General features: G+C 42.5%; 1 protein-coding gene across 1 annotated transcript; it reads left to right on the top strand.

Annotated features, from left to right (window-relative positions):
* Positions 1–6599: 6599 nt before the first annotated feature.
* On the top strand, positions 6600–18951 carry LOC139305273 (zinc finger protein 800-like). Its single transcript, XM_070929222.1, has 10 exons — positions 6600–6674; positions 8880–9225; positions 12621–12716; positions 13295–13438; positions 15709–15889; positions 16100–16289; positions 16524–16686; positions 17001–17365; positions 17558–18703; positions 18850–18951. Exons 1-10 carry the CDS (start codon positions 6615–6617, stop codon positions 18949–18951), a joined length of 2793 nt encoding a protein of 930 aa, XP_070785323.1. The 5' UTR covers positions 6600–6614.
* The last annotated feature ends 919 nt before the right edge of the window (positions 18952–19870 follow it).

Here is a 19870-nt window from a genome sequence, read left to right as displayed (position 1 = left end):
TATCTCCACATATTTTATTTATGCTCAATTTATTTTTACTGTAGTCAAACACATCAGACAATATTCAGACACTGAAAAGTACAACAGGACAAATAGCTTAATTTCCTAGATTGCCAACATCAAGAACCAGAAGTAAGGTGGTAAAAGGTCAGTGTAGAAAATGCCCAGAGAAAAGGTGTATTTTTTAAATTTCCTATCTTGTGGTCAGGTTGTGTAACCGGTGTGTCTGCCAGCAGTCAGCATCATGTCAGTGAGTGTGAAGTCCCTCCATTAGGAGGAAGTCCTGTCCGACCGCCTCCACACAGCCATCGGAAATAACTGAGAAGGCAGTCGTGATTGCAGGCACACATCTATTGTCTCTAGAACCACACAAACATTTAAACGCATGCACACATACATAACATATACATTCACACTCTTGCGTGATGGAACATGACATGCTGAAGTGTCTTTATTGAATAGACAGCAGAGAAGCTGAGGCTTCACAGAAGAGAAAGTTCTGCTCTTCTGACACGGATTTACCTCATTTGTTGCCTCTAAAAGGGCAAGTGAGGATTTGTCTCCTAAAATAAGAGATGTTCCCAAAAGGGAAACGCTTTGACAAATTGATTTCTGGCTGGCATAAACAAAATTCACTATGGATTATAACTGGAGATGGAACTTAAACATTTGCTTATAAAATGTGTAACATTAGAGCAGATATCATCAGGTTTATCTGTGAAATATTAAGAAAACGATGATGATGGTGACAATGAGGTAGTCTTGCTGAGAATGGTTAGTGTGTGAAAGTTTGACCATCAAAGTTTCACATTTGAAAATTATAGATTGAGTTAAATGGCTACTGATGGAGTGAATCATGCAGCTGGAGCAGTTACTAGGTAGTGGGGGATTTGTTCAGGGTTATAATTGTGTGTAGTAGAGGAGAAGATAATATCTTGTGTTCAGAGTTTTAGCCATAAGTGATTCGTTCTTAGGATTGTCAGTGTCCAGATCTTTCTTTTTTTTTTTTTTCCGAAGTGCCTCAGGCATTTCTGTCACATATCAGCCATTCATTTCTAACAGAGGCTCATTTTATTCATCCTGCAATATTAGCCATTTTCCAGTGTTGCCCTGATCATCAACAGTTGTTTATGAAGTGCTTCGCTGAGGAGGAAGGAATCAAATCTGTTTGGTTTTTTCATCGATCTTTTGGAATTGGTCTTTCAGCTTGTGTAGAGCAAGGAGTCATTTTCTTCCTCACACTTCCACAGCACATCATGGGACATCCAGAGCAATATCGTTCTTCTTTAGTTGTTGTGTGAATGTGTTGTTTCTTAAAATCAAAGGTGAGAACACAGATGAGCGGCTGCTTTCCAAATATTAAATACCCAAACAACGGTAACGAATGAATGCCAACAATCAGTCTGAGCCCAGGACACCTTCGCTCTCCATTACCTGAGTCAGAACAGGAGTCACTACTTCACAACCACGTCCGTCTGTTGCCACGGAAACGAGAAAGTCCCTCGTGCCAGTGTGTGAGTGTATTATTGGCACTTGTGTGTTGCTGGATGTGTTTGTTTTAAAGCTTTCGTAGTACATGTAGCCTCTTCAGAAGTGAGTTAAGACAGTGTTGTGTGTGTTCTCAGACAGATGTCCACACCAGGGTTTTTAAGCCTCGGTCAGCGCCAGCGGACTGCTGCTTGTCGGGTTTTTATGAAACACTTCTCAACAAAGTAATTAGGCTGCTGTTGGTCTTGGGTTGGGGTTTGCAACCTTCTTGGTGCCTTGGCACACTCAAATAAGACTCAGAATCCCAAGACAAACCTAGATGTTGATTACATTATACAGTAAAATGGCACTGTAGTAAATGAAGGCGGTAAAGTAGCTTTTGTCGTCGTCTTTCTCATTGGGCCTCGTGCAAAAACCACAGATAGGAACAGAATTGTTCTTAAATGGCACGTAACACGTCATGAATATTCTGTTAATTATGCCATCACTTGTACTGAGAGGTTTAAGTTTTATCATCTTTATTGGCGTATTTTGGGAGAGCAACTTATAAATTGCACAAGTTGACAGGAAAATTTTCTCCAGCAGCTTTATGCAGGTCACTGTCCACTATCATACTCTGTTGCACCTGACAGTGTAGGTCTCCTAACTTTAGGTTATAATATTCTCTCATCTAATATCTCCGTGACTGTCACATGACCACCTCTCATATTCGTCACGGGCCGCTGTGCTTTAGAAAGCCATTTTTTAGTTCATGCAGCCGGAACTATTCCCTCTTTGTCTGTCCCTGTATAGCGCTGCTCTGATGACACGTTGTTGGCAGCTGTACTATTAATACTTCCTAATTACACAAAATATTCTAAACAACAAAGTGGTCCTCTAATAAGACTACTGAAACTGCAAAATGTGTTTTGTTTTCATCTACTGATTTCTGACTGCAGGACTTGAAGCTCTGCATGTGAAAGTTCTTAGTTTTACTCTTTGGTAGCGTTTTTGTTTATGCTAATGATCTAATTTCACTAACCCGCCCCTACACATGAACAGTTGACATTCATCAGGCTGAAACGAGCAATTTACGACACATTTGTGCAGTGTCGCAAATTGAGATTGAGATTGTGGTGAATCTGACTGTGGACGCTTGTAAAAGTAAAAGAGGTTTAGGATAAGAATTCAAAAATGTTCTTGCATGAGGCCCGTCGTCCTCTGTTAAGTCATGTTATTACTGTTATTACAGAGCTTACACACTAAAACATAATTTATCCAGAGAGATGTTTGCTTTGAGAAGACGGGTAAGAGAGGGATAAATCCACTTGAGTTTGGAATTTAAGTATTGTGTAAGTAAGTATTATACCAACTAAAAGTAACTTTATTCAAAATATAAATATAAATAGGACCTTTTTAGTTGTCGGGTTTCCTGACTTCAGTAGTCGGTAGGGTAAACCGACGTTCTGGTCAAAGTCCTAATTATAGTTAATGGCTGGCGTTAATCTCCCTCCCTCCCTGATATAAATAGAACAAGGAAAGGTGCATAATGCATTAATATGCCTGCTCTTAATTTTGCTAGAATATAAATTATTTTTTATCTAATAGCTCTGTTTGAAATTAATTGTGTCGGAAATGGTTCAGGAATAAAGTCCCCAAATCGTACTCCACCTGCAGCATCTCTCCAGTGTCTTCACCTTTTACCCAGAACTCAATGCAGCTGTGGTTTGTAGCGCGAGGTGTCAGTTCCTGTTGAAGCCTGTGTAGGATATAATCTACTAAATGAATGTAGTATGACACAAGTTTACAGCAACTTTCATTACCCACATTTGTTTTGGACTGGTACTGCACTGCACTCCTGACCAACCGACGTCCCCTCGTCTGCTCCCCCTCAATTGAGGCTCAACTCCAGTTGTGTTTGTCTGTTAAGTAACCGCTCCATCACTGCAAGTCGCCTCTGCTGTCATGTTATTGCACAGGTGTTAATTGGCTCAGCCTCACTACTAAAAGCAGATAGTTTCATGTGTCCAACCTGAACTTGAAAGAAAAAGGAGAGTTGTTACAGAAGAGAAGTGTGGTAAAAGTTTTCTTTTTGTCAGGAACAAACAATACAGTTTAAAGTCTGATTATAAGCCTGACTTGTCTACACAGTGTTCACTGGTCTGTGCAAAACACACATCACCATGGACAGTCGACTTACATCTGGTAGTGTGTGCCGCTTGACAATCTCTTTCTCCATTTGTGCCTTGGACTGTATTATATATATTGTGTATAGTGTATTTGACTGTGGTCTGCAATAGCCTGTGTGTTTTCATGTCCATCTGGAATTTTAAAAACAGCTGTCCTGAATATCTCTGCATTGACTATTATGCATTGACTGCATTTTACATGTAGTTGCAAATTCACAATCATTTCACTGTGATGTTTGCATTTGTCAGTAATAACTGTCAACATGATGCCTGTTAAATTGCCTAGCCACCATGACTAAAGATCATGTAGCAACCATGTTTTCTTCACACTCGATTTTAAGCAAAGTCAAGTCCTTTAAGTGACTTTACTGAGACAGATGTGTGACCCATAGTGAGGTCCTGATTCAGTGCCTACAAAACGTGCAGAAGTCTGTTTTTTGTTTTTAATTCAATGCGAAATCTCTTCCTGATCACAGTGATACCTCTGTGTTCACCTGTGTGATAACATGATTTACACAGCTGTTACCTTGCAGTAGTAAGTAAGTATTTCATTTCCCATTACAAAGCCATAGGAGCAATCTGACCTTTGTCTTTTCATGTACACCATGGCTACATGTTGACATTGTTCTTGGCAGATAATTAAGTTAGTGAAGTTGTGTACTTCTTCTCATCCTTTGTATTAAGACATACATTGTGTTGCGGCCGCCCCTCTGTGGCCCCTTGTGTGTGCTGCTCTGTACCCTGTGTCATGTCTTTTGGAGACATCACCAGACTACAAAACTTTTCAACTCGAAAAACATTTAAACCACAAGCTCTGTCTCCCTCTGCTGGAGCTTCAGTGGGACTACAAATCTACCCCTCAGATGAAAACATCTGAGGTCCCCACCACGCTTACCTTTCACCGTCACTGTTGTCATGTAATGTCACTGTCTGTGGGTGTGGGTGCTCGTTTTTTAAACCATGAGCTTTAAAGAGACAATGTTTCCATTTCTGTCGGATTTTGTTCTTATTTTGAATCTAAATTTCCCCATAGGCACAATGATTATTTCTAGCTATCAGTATATATATTTACTACTTGATACTACATGATAGTTAACCATAAAATCACAGTATTAACTAATGTGTGTCGACCTTAAGCCTAGAAGAGATGAGATCTAATTTTAATCTAAAGATCAATGCTTTCCTTTTCTCCTATGTCTTGTTCTCTGCTTGTTGTCCGCTTGTTCCGAATTTCCATACGCCTGGGACACGGGTGGCCCAAACTGCATTAAGCGCCTGTCACTTGCAGCTCATCGAATTAGTCCACCATTGACTCTTGAGGCATTTAAAGTTTATCCACTGACAAAAAAGGACCACAAAATGTCATTTTCTTGAAGCCTAGAGCTTTCAGTTGGTTTGCTAACATCGGTGACAGCTAATGCTGGCCTTCTGCTGTTAGCAGGTATAACAAAGGACAACAGATTAGAAAACAGTGAGGCTGTTAAGCATACCACAGAGCAGCTAAAGCATGTTATATTGAACCAGTGGAATTGAGAACTAGTGTGGTGTCAGGTGCAATTGTTTTAACTTAGACTGCCACTAGAGGGCAGCAACAAACGTTATTTCACCATTGATGCTGTAACATAAATAAATATAATAAAATACAGCACTTATCAACAGTGACTTAGATTAATAAGTGGGGGCTCACAGATTACTTTTCATATCAAGGCTGTGAATTTGTCCAAGGGGCCTTCATTTATTGCGCAATATGGGATACAAACAACATAATGGAAACTGGTCCAAATATTCATCCTGACACATTCTGTAATATGCAAGAAATAAGTTACATACCAGAGTAATATAGGTTCCCAACTATTTATTGTACAAGTGCTTTGTGTATTTCATATACTGTACATGTATGTATATATATGTATGTTGACTACAACAGTACTTATTGCATAACATTATTGTTTTTAATGCAGATCCACATATATATGCAGTAACAGTGTTTCTAGCACTGTAAGGTGCTCTGGGAAAAGCATATATATACCCATTAGCATAAGCTATAGTAGGAAGGCCAGAGCACTCATTTTAAATGCACACAGGGATAGTGTGCCTCATACAGAGTAATGGTGCAAGTAACATGGGTTTAATTGTCCTACCAGCTATATGACAAGCAGCCAAATTAGCATTGTGGGAAACCATTACTGTGACCTTAAAATATTCAATGCTGTTTTATATTTAGATCCAGTTTGTGGCCCGGCGGTTTCTCAGCACTCTACAGCCAGTAACCACACAAAGCCGTTATGCTTACTGTGTGTTTTCTAATGCATTATACATGCTTTCACAAGAAATGTCTGCACAGAAATGTGTTGCGGGTGTACAGTTTGGCAACAGATGTAAAATTGTGTTGTTGATTCTAATAATGAACCTAGTTGCTAGTTCTTCTAACTTTAATTAATTTGATCTTTTTGAATAAAGAATATCTGGTTGGTGCATTTGTGGATGTCAGAATACAACAGTCTAAAAACAGCAAACTAAAACACATCTGTAAAGTTCAGGTTCTGTGTTTAGCTGCACAGACACGATTCTACCATGATTGTAATGAGAATTAATACAAGTCTGGTAGCATATCCATTGCTTTTAAATCTTAAAAGGGTCTATGTGGGGCTCCATTGATGCCATATTTAACCATTGCATTATCCTTATTCCTTAAATGTCAATGATGCAGCGGGTAGGCTGTGTGCAGTTGTAGTGTACATGTAACGTACACACAGACAGTTCTTTACAAAAGTTTTGTTGTTGCCATTAGGTGTTAATACATACATACGCATGCATGAAAACAGCGCAAGGATGAGACATGAGAAGCCTCTCTGTTTTCTTATCCTCAGCCTGTCCTTGGCTCATGTGGAGTGTTGTTGCAGGTTACAGGTGTGTGCTGGTAGTGAACGCGTGGTGCCGCAGGCCAGTCTTGGCAGCATGGTGAAGGCCCAGAAGTCATCTGGGAGGAAGAGCTCCTCTCACTGTCATCGCAGACAGGTACTGGGAAAAAAAAGAAAACAATGTCCGGATGTTATTGTCCAGTCTCCCTTCACTGTCTGATTGTGGGAAAACACACTTCCTTTATGTTAAGACCCAACTCGATCCTCACTTGTGCAACCCGTCATTTGATCAACTATCATCATATTATGGTCAAATTGTATACAGTTTATCCCACTTTACTGTGCACATTTCAAATGAATAAAAAGGCACCATCTGAACGTGTTTATCCTAGTTTACCAGACACGGTGATCTCTATTAGCATATGGAACCGCCAATTTATAACCACCCAACTGTACACTTTAGAAACAATAGGTGTTGAGAAGAACATAAGGGTTAAACTTAGTCCTGGCCTAATGAAATTTCCCACTGGATATTTCAGCTGAGCTTTGTTTTAGTCCAGAGCTAGACTCATGTCGAACACTTTTTGTTGTGCTTAGGGAAATTATATTATGCACTGTTTATGCACTCTTTATTCCACAGCCTAAAGAGCCCCTCGTGCAGGTAAAGATCTGCACGAGGGACAAACACCAGGCAATACAATGAAAGTCATTGCATTGTGATAAACTCACATACTCATATTCTATGATGCACCACAGTTACAGTTCATTACTCATTTAATGCAAGTATTTTGTAGAAATGATCGTCATCACAGTCTGTCGTGTTATTTGTTTTCATCTAAGGATCGTAATGAAATCATGTGAAATAATCGATCACAATAATTATAATCCAGGTTTCACCTGTTTTATTCTTCATTCCACCTGGTAGTTTTATTGAGCAGTAAATGGAAATTCACGGCTAGTCCACCTACTCTAATCAGTACCCCCTCTCATGCTTCGTGCTGATAATTGACTGACTGATAAATTCATATGCTAACTGAATGGTGGCGCTCACTGAGGTTTCTTTCTACTTGTGCACTGGGCTGTCAAGATGTTGAAGTTTTCTTTTCTTGCCATAGAAATACAGAAGTTTTAGATTTTCAAGAAAAGGGTTTCACTTTATGTGTGTTGTAGATGGCTTCACTGAGCATGTGTAACATACTGTGAAGCTATTTTGTGCTCGTTTGATTATGCCGTGGTATGCACAGTGTGTGTGTGTGTGTGTGTGTGTGTGTGTGTGTGTGTGTGTGTGTGTGTGTGTGTGTGTGTGTGTGTGTGTGTGTGTGTTGTGTGTGTGTATAAGGGTGACACAGTGTCCAAGTGGCCCACTTGTCCTGTGGTGACGTGCTGTAATGTGTCTGAACGGTGGAGTCATTTATCCCTCTTCAAGGGCAGCGGGGACACGAGGAATGAGAGAGACAGACACAGACAGAGAGAGAAAATGAGGATAAATTGGTGGGTGGGCAAGGAGAAGAGATTGGGGACTCAGAGAGAAAGGAGGTCTGATCAACAGACATAGCTACACACACACACACACACACACACACACACACACACATAAATGTATGTGAAGGGTTGGTCTGGAGTCACTTATCTGCTGAAGGGTGTCTGTGTGCGACAAGGTTAATGTCCCCCCTGCAAAATCTCTGGACGCTCAGGAGACATGACAGCCGCACACACACACACACACACACACACACACACACACACACACACACACACACACTTTCCCTCACCTGCTGTGACCCCTCATTCTGCCCAACAATATGCATATCTGTCAGCAAGGGGCCACTACTAATTTTATTTGTTTCATGTATTAGTCTCCAGTGTTTCTAGTAGTGGGTAGGTAACACTGTCCGTGTCTGACAAATGAACATGGTTAAGATCTGGAGCTTTAAACTTCACAATGCTTCAAAGTTGATGTTGGCAAAATCTAAAATCAATATAGGGTTGAAGTCATTTGAACTAGATAGTTTGTTTTTCTTCCTTAAGGCCCATATGTATTTTAACATTTCTGATTTGGCGCCACCCAGTGGTAATATAAAGAAACTATTCACTGTGGCATTTAGCAGCGCCTGCTCCTTCTCCCACCACCCACAGATTCAACCCAGGGACACTGAGATTATTGAACATAAAGCAACTCATAGACTGCAACTTTTTTTTCACATTTTCGTCTCATTATTCTACAAACAAAGATGCTATAATGACATAACAATCATACACCTAGTGGCTTTACAAATAACTTCAGTCCTTTTTACTCTTTCATTTGTTGATTTGTGTCCTTTTTCTGTAGCTCATGTTTTCATGTCTGGTTGTGGTCCCACAGAGTGGTGGTCAGGCAGAGATGGAGGAAGGCCATCTCCAGTCAGACACCCAGCATCCTCCACAGGAACAGCCCCGGGAAGGAGACCAGTCCTCTGATCAGGCCCAACTCCAGACCTCTGCTTCAGTTGAGGCGCTGTCGGAGAACTTGGACCAGGAGGAACCTCCAGTGGACGGGCAGGAAAAGGGCGACTCTGCTCAGCTCCAGGCCAAGCCTCTGTGGAAGCCCATTCCCCCTCTGCTGCCTGAGCCTGGCGACAGGAGCAGTACCCCTGAGGTCAGGGACCAGAGCTGCCAGACTGAGGAGCGGCTTCAGCAGACCAGTGCCGGCAGCCATGGTCATAACACAGGTGGGTTTTCTTCCCTTTGCACTTCCTGCTGCTTTGATTCATCCACCCACAGGCTAAAACTGTCTGTCAGCCTGCTGTGTAGCTTCACTGCTAGAGCATCGGAGCATGGCTGGCTGTGTACTCAAATAAAAATAAATGGTGTGTCCTCACAGAGGAAATGGAAACCAAGACAGGCGCTACATTTAGTGTCAAACATTTATTTAGCTTTATTCGTATGCTGTACAGATTGTGACGCCCCCTGAAGCAAATTTGTGGCTTGACTATTTGGAACTTATTATTATTAAACCAGCTTTAGTATAACTATTGTACTGTTTTGAGGAACTTGTTTACTCCCATGTAAGCTGTGGCCACTGAGTAGGAAACTTGCACCTACCTACCTACGACCTACCTTTTAGATGAAGAGTAAAACTCAGCTGTTCAAACCTGCAAAAGTAACCTTATCTGTGTCAGGATTTGGGAAAGCTTACCTCTTAGGAGTTTTTGGTTTGTGGCAAATGAAACCATAAAAGTACATCCTGGGATGCATGAAAAATATGGAACGTATATATTTTAATGTAAAAAGATTCTTAAAAGATGTAGGTTGAATGAATGAATATATTGCTGTCTGAGGTGTAACCACTTCATCCATTTTCTGGCTGGAAATTAGGTCACACTTATCTGTCTCTCTCAGGTTGATCTTGAAACCACAGGCACCATTAACTGCCAATTATTCCTTCAGTTGACAGCTAGCGTGTTTCATGACCCTAAAGCCAAGCTAACCCACTGATATTGGATTATAAAACGTACTACATGGCTATTAAAGCTGTCATTTTGATGATGCAATGTTTTCTGCTGAATGCTGACGTGTTTATTTCCTTCCTTCCTGCCTTTTTCGGCTTGGCCGCCCACGATCCTCTCTGCTTTTCTTTCACCTTAGCTTTCCTCCTTGCTTCAATGCTTTCCTTCAAAAACGGATGTAGATGTCTTGATTCAGATGTAAATCTCTCTCATTGATTTCTAACTGCAGCACAGTCAGAAATGTGGAGGGTTTAAAGGGTAAAGGGTTTCACTAGTCATAGTAAAAGGAAGCTGTACTTCAGCTGACGTTTCTGATTGGTTGATCTTTGACCCTCTTGCAGAGGGGGGTGTGGAGGTCGGCGGGTCACTGACCCGCCCCACTGGGATTATAGCAGCTTGCCTGGGAGAGGTGTGGGGGGATGGGGATGAGGAAAACACATTCTGTCACACATTACTATAATCTCCATCTCTCTCTGTCCAAGCCGCTCACACAGTTGTCAGTCACATTTCTAGCTCTATTACTGACTGCGTCTTTCTGGGTGTGTCAGTCTGTCTGCTGTTCTTTTTGCCCTCTGTCTTTCCTTCTGTCTGTTTCCCACTCACCACACACACACTACTTACCCTGTCGTATGGGTTTGTGTGCTTGTGCGTGTGCATTGAAGCATATATGGGGCCAACAAGGCTTTGAACATGCAAGGTCTCTGCTTCGAGTCTCGTTATCTGACCAGAAGTAACGAAACCGCAAAAAAGAGAAAATTCTGTCTGGTTAATAAACAAAACAGACAAAAATGATTCAATATATATGGTCCCACAGTTTAGTCCTCTGATTGACAAAAGTGCATTTTGGTTAAACATAAATTGTAGTTTGCAGGCTGTAATTGAAGTGCGTTCTTCAATACCAAACAAACAGCGGACATTTGTCACAATTGGACACATTGACAGTGTTTTATTTGCAGCTTTGTCCCACTCATTGCTGTTACAAAATGATCATTTTGTTGCAGCAGAATTGATGCTCTCCCTGCGACGTTCTTTCACATCAATGTAATGGGAGAAATGAGACTTAAGCATTTGAGGTGATTGCAGGGACTGTGTTGGTGTTTGTGAGTGTAATTGGTCTGCTCTCGTGGCTGTTTACCCCTCTCTGTTTGTACGGCCATCTCCATGAAAAGTTAACATAGTGTTGACGCAGAAATGAAGTTGCGGAAATTAAAGAATGCAGGAAAACAGGTAGAATGAGAGCACTTTACCTCCCCGCAGTCCATCTCAGTAGCCCATTGTGGGTCATGGAGCCACAGTCAGCTTGCATCAATAATGCAGGAACCAAAAGCCCCACTGCTGCTATTTTATATTTAATGGTTTATACAAAGGAAAAATAAAGTTGTCTGGCACTGAGATCAATAAGTAAAAATAACACCCTAAAGGCGTATTTGTGCAGTTTTTTTCCTGCTGTGTTTCTCTGTTGCAAGCAGAAATATTTGTTTTGCTCTTTTTTGATGTGCGATATCTTTTAAGCATCTTTTGTGGTGTCTGTTCTCTGCAGCGCTTTAGATTGTTAAAGATTTGGCAGAAAACAAACCAACCCGTTTTGTTTAGAAAATAGACTCCACACAATTGTTTTCAATTGAAAGAAATCTTTAATCTAAACTGCATATGTTGCGCACACAGTATGTTGTGCTAAATTGTACAATTTTTATTTTAGACATTTACTGGATGCTTGAGCATGAATTACTGTGAGTGCAATAGTGGGATGTGTTTAAATTCCTAGATAAACAAAGCTTGCAAGCAACCAGAGTAATGTAAAGGGTAAAAGGTGATGTCCTTTGTACCCATACAGTATTATTGTGGCAATCTAATGATTAAAAGTAATAAAGTGACGGTTGTATAAAAGCAGGTCAGTAAATCAAACACTACATTAAATCCCTACCAGCGTCAGGATTGCTGTTCTCCAGCTGCCCCTGCACTCCCTGGTGATTGAGGTCCGGCAAAAGCAAAACATTTTCCAATCCACATCAATACACTTCCTGTTCCTGTTGTAGCTGATAAAGTGGCACTGTGTGACACCCCAGCTGAAAGTATCGGATGCTGTGCTGGCTCCCAACACTGTTGGACCAAGCACAAAAATCAGTCATCAGCATGCCTCTGCCCCCCCACTCCATGTTTACCAACAGTCCCACTGGAGCTGTAGTCCTCTGAACAAGCATCACAGAGAGATTGAATTTGTAAGAAATGTTTTTCATTCATCTTTCAACATCTGCACCCTGTATGTCCTTTCTGATCACATCTTTAAAACTAAGTGATACACTGAAATTGGAAGGAAAAGATAGATGACCTGCTTTCTCATAGTCATCCTGGTGTGTGTGTGTGTGTGTGTGTGTGTGTGTGTGTGCAAGGAGGTAATGAGGTCAGAGTGAATCACTGTCCCATACAGACCTCATTGTCTGACTGTGATTGTGTGTACCCATCAAGCACACTGCAATATATTTTGTTTCTTACCAGGTTCCCAGAATTCCCAGGTGACGGTGTATTTCTCAAAGACCGTCATACTCAGATGTGATTATATGCTAGCTGTGATAAAATGCAATCTCTCTCTCTCTCTCTCTCTCTCTCTCTCTCTCCAGGTCTCTGTGTGGAGCCTGGAGATCCCCCTCTGCTCCAGCAGCCTCTGCAGACCTCCAAGTCTGGGATTCAGCAGATAATTGAATGCTTCCGTTCAGGTTTGTGTGTCATTTTATTTATTTATTAATATTTATGATGCAGACAGAAATTACACAGTTGCTTGGTTGTTCCTTAGATTCATAGGCGCCTTAACCTCCTAAGACCCAAGCTCTATCTTAATTTCTCTTTGCCATTTGGGCTTATTGGGACCTGATAAGTATAAAAACTAAGCATCATCTGTTGACATGATGTGGTTCCGTATACGGGGACAATTTTGAATTTCCATATAAGCAGAATTAAGTATTATGGTATAACCCAAAATGTGATGTCCACGCATGTAGATGCCAGGTCTTAGGAGGTTCATTTTGTGTTTTCCTTCACATAAATAAAGACATTTCTGCCATGAATTGGTGCTTAAAATTTCGCCATAAAGCAGGAAAAGAAGTGTTTAATGCTCAAAATCTCTGGGCTTAATACTATATTTAACGTTTCTGTGTATTGATAACAAATCTTGTACTACCATGATTAGATGTTTGATGACATTTTACAATATTCTGTATGTACCTGACATATGTACATATATAATTCTCCCTGAAATCACTGGAAGTAACCGTTGCTGTTGTTCTTTGGCTTGCAGGCACCAGCCAGTTGAAACACATGCTGCTGAGGGAGGTGGACACAATCTTTGAATGCAAACTGTGTCGCAGTTTGTTCAGAGGTCTGCCCAACCTCATCACACATAAAGAATATTACTGCCTGACACGGCTGCCTGAACCCGACGGTTAGTGACACATAAACATCAGCATGCAGACACGCACACGTAGAATACTTACACATTTATAAAACTCTCAAAGTCCTAAAATCAAAGCACCAAAAAACATAAAAGATGTGCCCATAAACTCAATAATAAAATCAATAGGCAGAACAGGTAAAACACAAACTCTAAGACCCCGGAGCAGAGCCTTTGTGCACGCTGAGGACTTGCAAATGCAAACTTGTACAGATCAGACAAACAAACAGAGACTCCCCGAACAAGGCAGGGATCAAACTGACTTGAGCTAGGCACCCATACACACCTAGTTTAGTTAACAGACACACACACACACACACACAAACCTGTGCACAGAATCATTGATTACTTCAACGTCTCATATGGTTTCTTCTCATTTTACTTTCACATTCTGTCATTCCAAGGTTTCACCATCTGTCTCCTCCTCATTATTCTCCTCTTATCTCCTCTGTCTGTACACACTGCTCTTTCATTCCTTTACACACACACACACACACACACACACACACACACACACACACACACACACACACTCGCTCGCACAAACTCACATGCACATTGTAACATGTTCAACCCATCAATCATTTCTCTTGCTCAAAGGGCAGTTTCCCCTGTCGTATCACTAAGGAAACTGACTTTGATCGTGCAGCATTTTGTGTTTTATCTACTTCTCATTAGCCACAGTATGTGTCCATGTCTCTCCTGTTTGCTGCTTAGAAGTGGTAGGAGACTCAGGGAAAGGATGAAGCCTAGGAGACTCTTCAATTAATTTTTCTGTTACCCAGCTCTCCTTATCTCCTCCTAAAAGAGAAATCAATCTCAACACAAACAGTCAATTATATTGTTCTCAGTTTTATCCACTGTAATAATCGCTGTTGTTAAAAATAACTTTCATTAGTATCTTCTTTTCATCTGCTTGTTGTCTTAATGAAGTTGTTCTTTGCACCAGTGACTTAATTTTTCTCAATCAAGAGTCCATTACCAGTGTCTGAAAGTGCATCGTATTGTTATTTTGATTAATTGGTGTCTGTTTTTCACCATTGAGAAGCTGGACATTAATTGTATGATTGCTGGGTAAACAAAATGGTTTTCTTTGAAACATCTAATTTTTCACCATCCAGCCCTGACAGCCGACCTATACCGTCTCCAGTGATTTGTGGTCCATTTTGAAAGTGCCTAAAATTCAATTCCTCTCTCTCTCCATCTTCTCTTTATCTCCAGTTGTAAAGAATTTTATGAAAGAAACTTGCTCATAAACCAAAAGATGAATATCCATATAGAGAGGTGAAATAATTGTATTCACTATAAAAGAAAGCTCTGTGTGGATAAAAATAATATATGTGCCAAACCAAAAGTGCACAAACAGAAAATGATTTGTAGCCCTGGACCCCCATCTTTTCAGTGCATGAATGGAGTTACACAAACCCGTCCACGTTCTAATTGCATTAAGCGTTTTTCCACTTTGCCGTTTTTAAATTTGTTCACAACACAAAAGAAAATTGAAGCGAAGGGGTGACCGGCCTCTCTGAGATGATGTTAGATTTTTGGGCTTTTATCTGACGCCCATGCACAATTTGAACAAGAAATAGATGGGCTTGGGTTCAGTGTCTTCCTCAAAGACATTCTTAGCGCATCTCTTTGTTGTCTTTGTTTACGGGTTTGCTGATGCACATGCTTTGGCTATTAAGGGTTCAGTCATTAAGTTAATTGGATGTTTTGCCAAACAGCCTGTGTCAGACGATGACTTCACGGCTAAATGTTCATACAGTGTAAAATCAGAGTAACTTTCCACCAATTCAGATCTTTCCATGGTTGTTACACCCACTATCCAATATCAGAACTAAATGTATTGTATTTTTTAAAGGTGCTATCAGTAAAACATGGCTCTATAGTAACGTGAAGTAGAGGGAAACTAAAACAACCTCTTCCAGAACTAAATGTTACACTGGGACCTCCAGCAAACTGACTCAGGTGAGGTGGTGACATCCTGCTAGTTAGCATTATTGGCATTCAAACCTATGTTCTTCATTCCCGTATAAAATGTCAAACAGCTAGTAAGACGAGGCACAATTTCCTGGATGTTTGTAAAATAACAACTAACTACAATGCTATGGCAAGCTCATACCTGTCACCAAAAAAACATTAGCTACATCATGTGTTGCCTACCATCATGTGTTGGCTCGATACTACAACTACAATGTTATTTACTATCATGTTTATTGTAAATTGTGTCATTTATTTTCACGCATGCTCTTCTCTAGGTCCATCGGGTGACGACAGACAGAGTGTAGCCATGAAGGATTTATTGGACGCTATATATCCCAGAGTCGACCGGCCGGACTACGTTGTCCGTCTGGAGCCCATTCAGACCACCACCAAGGCTGTGTTCCAGTACCTCACCACAGAGGAGGAGCTGGCTAGATATCCATCGCATACACCCAGGTAGGCAGTATGCTGATGGATTAAAGTGTACTGTAACTTTTCAAATGTAACTCATTTGGGGACACTACACGCTTCATCAACACAAATCCAGTTTGTACAATGTGGTTTTTATAGACTCCTGTCATCTAAGACCCTTATCATGTGAATGGGACCTTAGGCTACTCCCAGGCTTCCCTTGTCTCTGACGGTTTGTCTCAACGTCCTTCACAGTGCCAGAGAGAGTCCGGTAGCATGGGAAGGAGAATCAGTGGAGGGTGTGGACAACACCCAGGCCAGTCAGCCAGGAGGGCCAGAGAGCCACAGCAGCCTGGGACACAATCAGGGACAGAAGAGATGGGAGGCTGAGGAGGAGGCTAAAGAGGAGCAGCCACAGCATGAAGACGAGGGGTCCACTAGTGGGGTAGGTGACTGGACACGTCAGGAAGCACAAGTGACTGTAAAGTGGGGGTGCTCAGAGTGAGTATCCAAAGAAAGTCAGTGCATGCACATCTTTAAGCTGGTGTTAGAAAGGCCTGTCATTCCTGAGACGTGTTGCATTTTCATTTGCTAAATGATAAATGATCTAATTTTCCACATTGTTTATCATCATCAGTCAACCTCTCTCCCTCTTCTTTGTTCTCTCCCTCTAATCCAGGTTGAGGATGTGACAATCTCCTGTTGTCTGTGCGGTCAGGACTTTAACTCGCGCCGCAGCATCAGGCGTCACTGCCGCAAAATGCACCAGACCAAACTGGAAGAGCTCCGAAAGTTCACAGAGACACGCACAGTTCCCACAAGCCTGCTCTCTATGGTGAAAGGTAAGAGCTGATACAAATTACAATGAAAACATAACAAAAAGGTTCCCTTCTTAAACTTATTCCGGCATCTCAAAGCATAATGGTCATGCGGAACATTTTTCTTGGTTTAGGTGAACAGTTACAGTGTAGAACCAAACAAACCTCCTGAAAATAATCTAAAACAAAAGACAAAAATGTCAGTTCTCAGTTCTATGCATGCACGTTAGATGTGGAGGCATTGCCAATAAAAATATGTAATGCGTTGAATTTCAGCTTAGTTTGTTACAGAAGTTAAAGGAAACATGAAATAATAATTATTGTTGTTGTTGCTGGAGGTCGACCAAGGACTCTCAGCTCGCCTACTGGAAAATCCTGCCCAGTGTGCCTCAAAACCTTTGCTACTAAAGCCAACGTACGCCGTCATTTTGACGAGGTGCACCGCGGTCTACGGAGGGACACCATCACGCCCAACATCGCCTCGCGGCCCGGCCTGCCCTTCTCTATGGAAGTCACACCCCCCAGGAAGAGCAACAACGCCTCTCCAACACGTGGCAGCAGCTCCAAGTCCACCCCCATGAACTCTAAAACAACGCCTTCGAACCAAAACCAGTCCAAACCTCAGAGTCCGCTCCCAGCCTCTCCACAGGCGACCCCGGCCTCATGTCGCTGCACGCTCTGCAAGAGGAACTACAGCTCTCAGGTTTGTTTGTTTGCTTCAAGCTTTTCTAGCGTTTGGTGTTTTAATAATCTCAGGTGCTGGCATCAAGAGGTACTCTCAAATTCTTCTTGTGAGTGGTGTTTTATTATCTTAAATGGGTTGTCCTAATCATGTTTTTTTGTAATTGAGGAAAATGTATCGACCGATCTTTGATTTTTTTTCTGTGTATTTCAGCTCATGTTGAAGAGACACATGCGCATTGTCCATAAAATATACAGCATCAAAAGTAACAGGCCTGCTGCCACGTCAGCATCCTCCACTACAGCAGCCACTCCAAGTAGCAGCGCTAACTTAGGCCCGAGCAACAACATCCGCGTGAAAGAGGAAGCAGTAGAACCTTCAGATGGAGACGAGGAGGACATTGACAGCAGTCCGGCCCCGTCTCCTAGTGACAGCACTGGGGCGGCTAAAGGTGTCTCTGTGGCACAAACCGCCATGAAGGTGAAGGAGGAGGAGGCCCCGTCGAGCCCAAAGGTGACGCCATCCTTACCTTCATCATCCTCGCGTGGGGGCAACATGTGCAGCGGGGGCGTGCCCGCCAAAATTACCAAACTGTCGGTGGGTTTTGACTTCAAGCAGCTCTTCTGCAAACTGTGCAAGCGACAGTTCAGCTCCCGTCAAAACTTGACAAAGCACATTGAGCTGCACACGGACGGGAACGACATCTTCATAAAGTTCTACCGCTGCCCCCTCTGTCGCTACGAGTCGCGACGCAAGCGTGACGTCCTGCGCCACGTGACTGTGGTCCACAAGAAGTCCTCTGCATATCTAGCCAAGATCATGCCCAAACTGGAGAGCAGGGCGGTGAAGAGGCTAGCTGAGGCCGTCCTCAACAGCACGACCCCCAACAAGAGGACGAGCGGCAACGTCAAAGAGGAAGTGAACGGACGTCACGTGTCCTCCTCCTCCTCCTCTCCTTCACCTCCCGTCACTCGCAAGCAAGAGTGCTCCACAGCTGCCCCAACCACCACATCAGCCTCCTCTTCCTCCGCCGCCCCGCCTCCTGCCCCCGTCACCCGCAAACAGCAGGACCTCTCGTCGCCAGCGTGCACCCCGTCCCCTCCTGTCACCCGCAAGCAGGAGAGACAGCAGACCCACCAGCATCGCCCCGTCAGCCCCCCACTGACCCGCCGCAGTGAGAAACACACACAACGCAACTCCTCCTCCGCCACCTCGCCCAGCAACCAAACCCCACACACCCGACGGCACGACGCCCAGACGGAGAGCAGCAGCACAGGGTCGTCTTCCACGGAGGTCCGAGTGACCAAGAACTTCTCCCTCCACGCCTGCGACCAGTGTGGACGGGCCTTTGCAAAGAAGGTATCGGATTTTAAATGACTTTTTTTAAAACAAACACTTTGTAGAATGTTCCCAGAGCCCGTTATGTTAAAGATGTTTAAACTAGAAAGTTAGCATCTGTAATGAATCAGAGTAAATGATCTTTTCTTGAATTGTTTTTTTTTCAGCTGTACCTGGAGTCTCATAAGCGAAGTCATCGCAATGCAGCGACGGCCGCAGCCAGCAGGAGGAAAGGAGTGAGCACCCGCTCCAAGTCCCTGGTCTGGTGAAACACACACACACTGTAAGAACACAGAGGGTTTACCTGCTGTACAAGGACTCTGCCGCTTCACCGCTGTCTCCTTGTCCTCCTCTCATTTTGCTGTCCTTTTCTTCCCGTCTTGTGTCCCCCCTCCCTCTGCTGCAGTGGTGTATTCAGAAACCACAAAGAGACGCTGTTGTATAGTGTGCAAATTTGTGAATGTCTGTGTGTGTGTGTGTGTGTGTGTGTGTGTGTGAGTTTGCTTGTGATATATGAGTTTCCTTTGTGACAAGGGAGGCGTGTGTTTTATGTTTGTGAAGAAGACCATTCCCCAGGGCAAAGATGAGAAACCACAATCAAAAATCAAAGCTTTAATTGACCGCTCAGCGCGTTTACCAGCTGTTTCCTACCTCGTCCCTCTCGCTTGTCTCTGTATCACTCTGCTCATTAGAAATCTTCCTATCTGTTGCTCTTTTTTTCCTGCAATTTGTTATTCAGTAACTCTTTCTTCCCTCCTGTTTCTGTCTTGATCCTTCCTCGTACCCTCTGTATTCCCTTCTCCTCTCTCCTCATCTTCTTCTTCTCACAGTCCGCTGTGGATAACGGACGAGCGAGCCACTAACAACGAAGAAGCGGATCAAAACATTCAATTGGAAAATTAATGGACGAATGGAACGAGATGAAGGAAACAAACAAAAGGAACAATGAAGGACGATGGCGTGAAGTACAAAGGTTTCCACCTTTTGCTTTAGAACCAAATATATTGTTGGAATCTGACATTTCTCTGTATAGTTTCTTTATGAAGCCAGACAGCTTGCTGGACGGTGGCGCTGCTATCGACGAGGGGATTTTGACCAGAAGCTTCACTACTACTGTATATATCTGTATTTACCTACAGTGGTGTGTAAATATAGATCCAGATGCAGATGACTGATATGTGCTGCTTT

This window comes from Enoplosus armatus, chromosome 22, assembly GCF_043641665.1.
Source record: "Enoplosus armatus isolate fEnoArm2 chromosome 22, fEnoArm2.hap1, whole genome shotgun sequence".
NCBI classification, from domain to species: Eukaryota; Metazoa; Chordata; class Actinopteri; order Centrarchiformes; family Enoplosidae; genus Enoplosus; species Enoplosus armatus.
The sequence above is the reverse complement of the archived record's forward strand: the minus strand, read 5'-3'. Positions and strand labels throughout refer to the sequence as shown.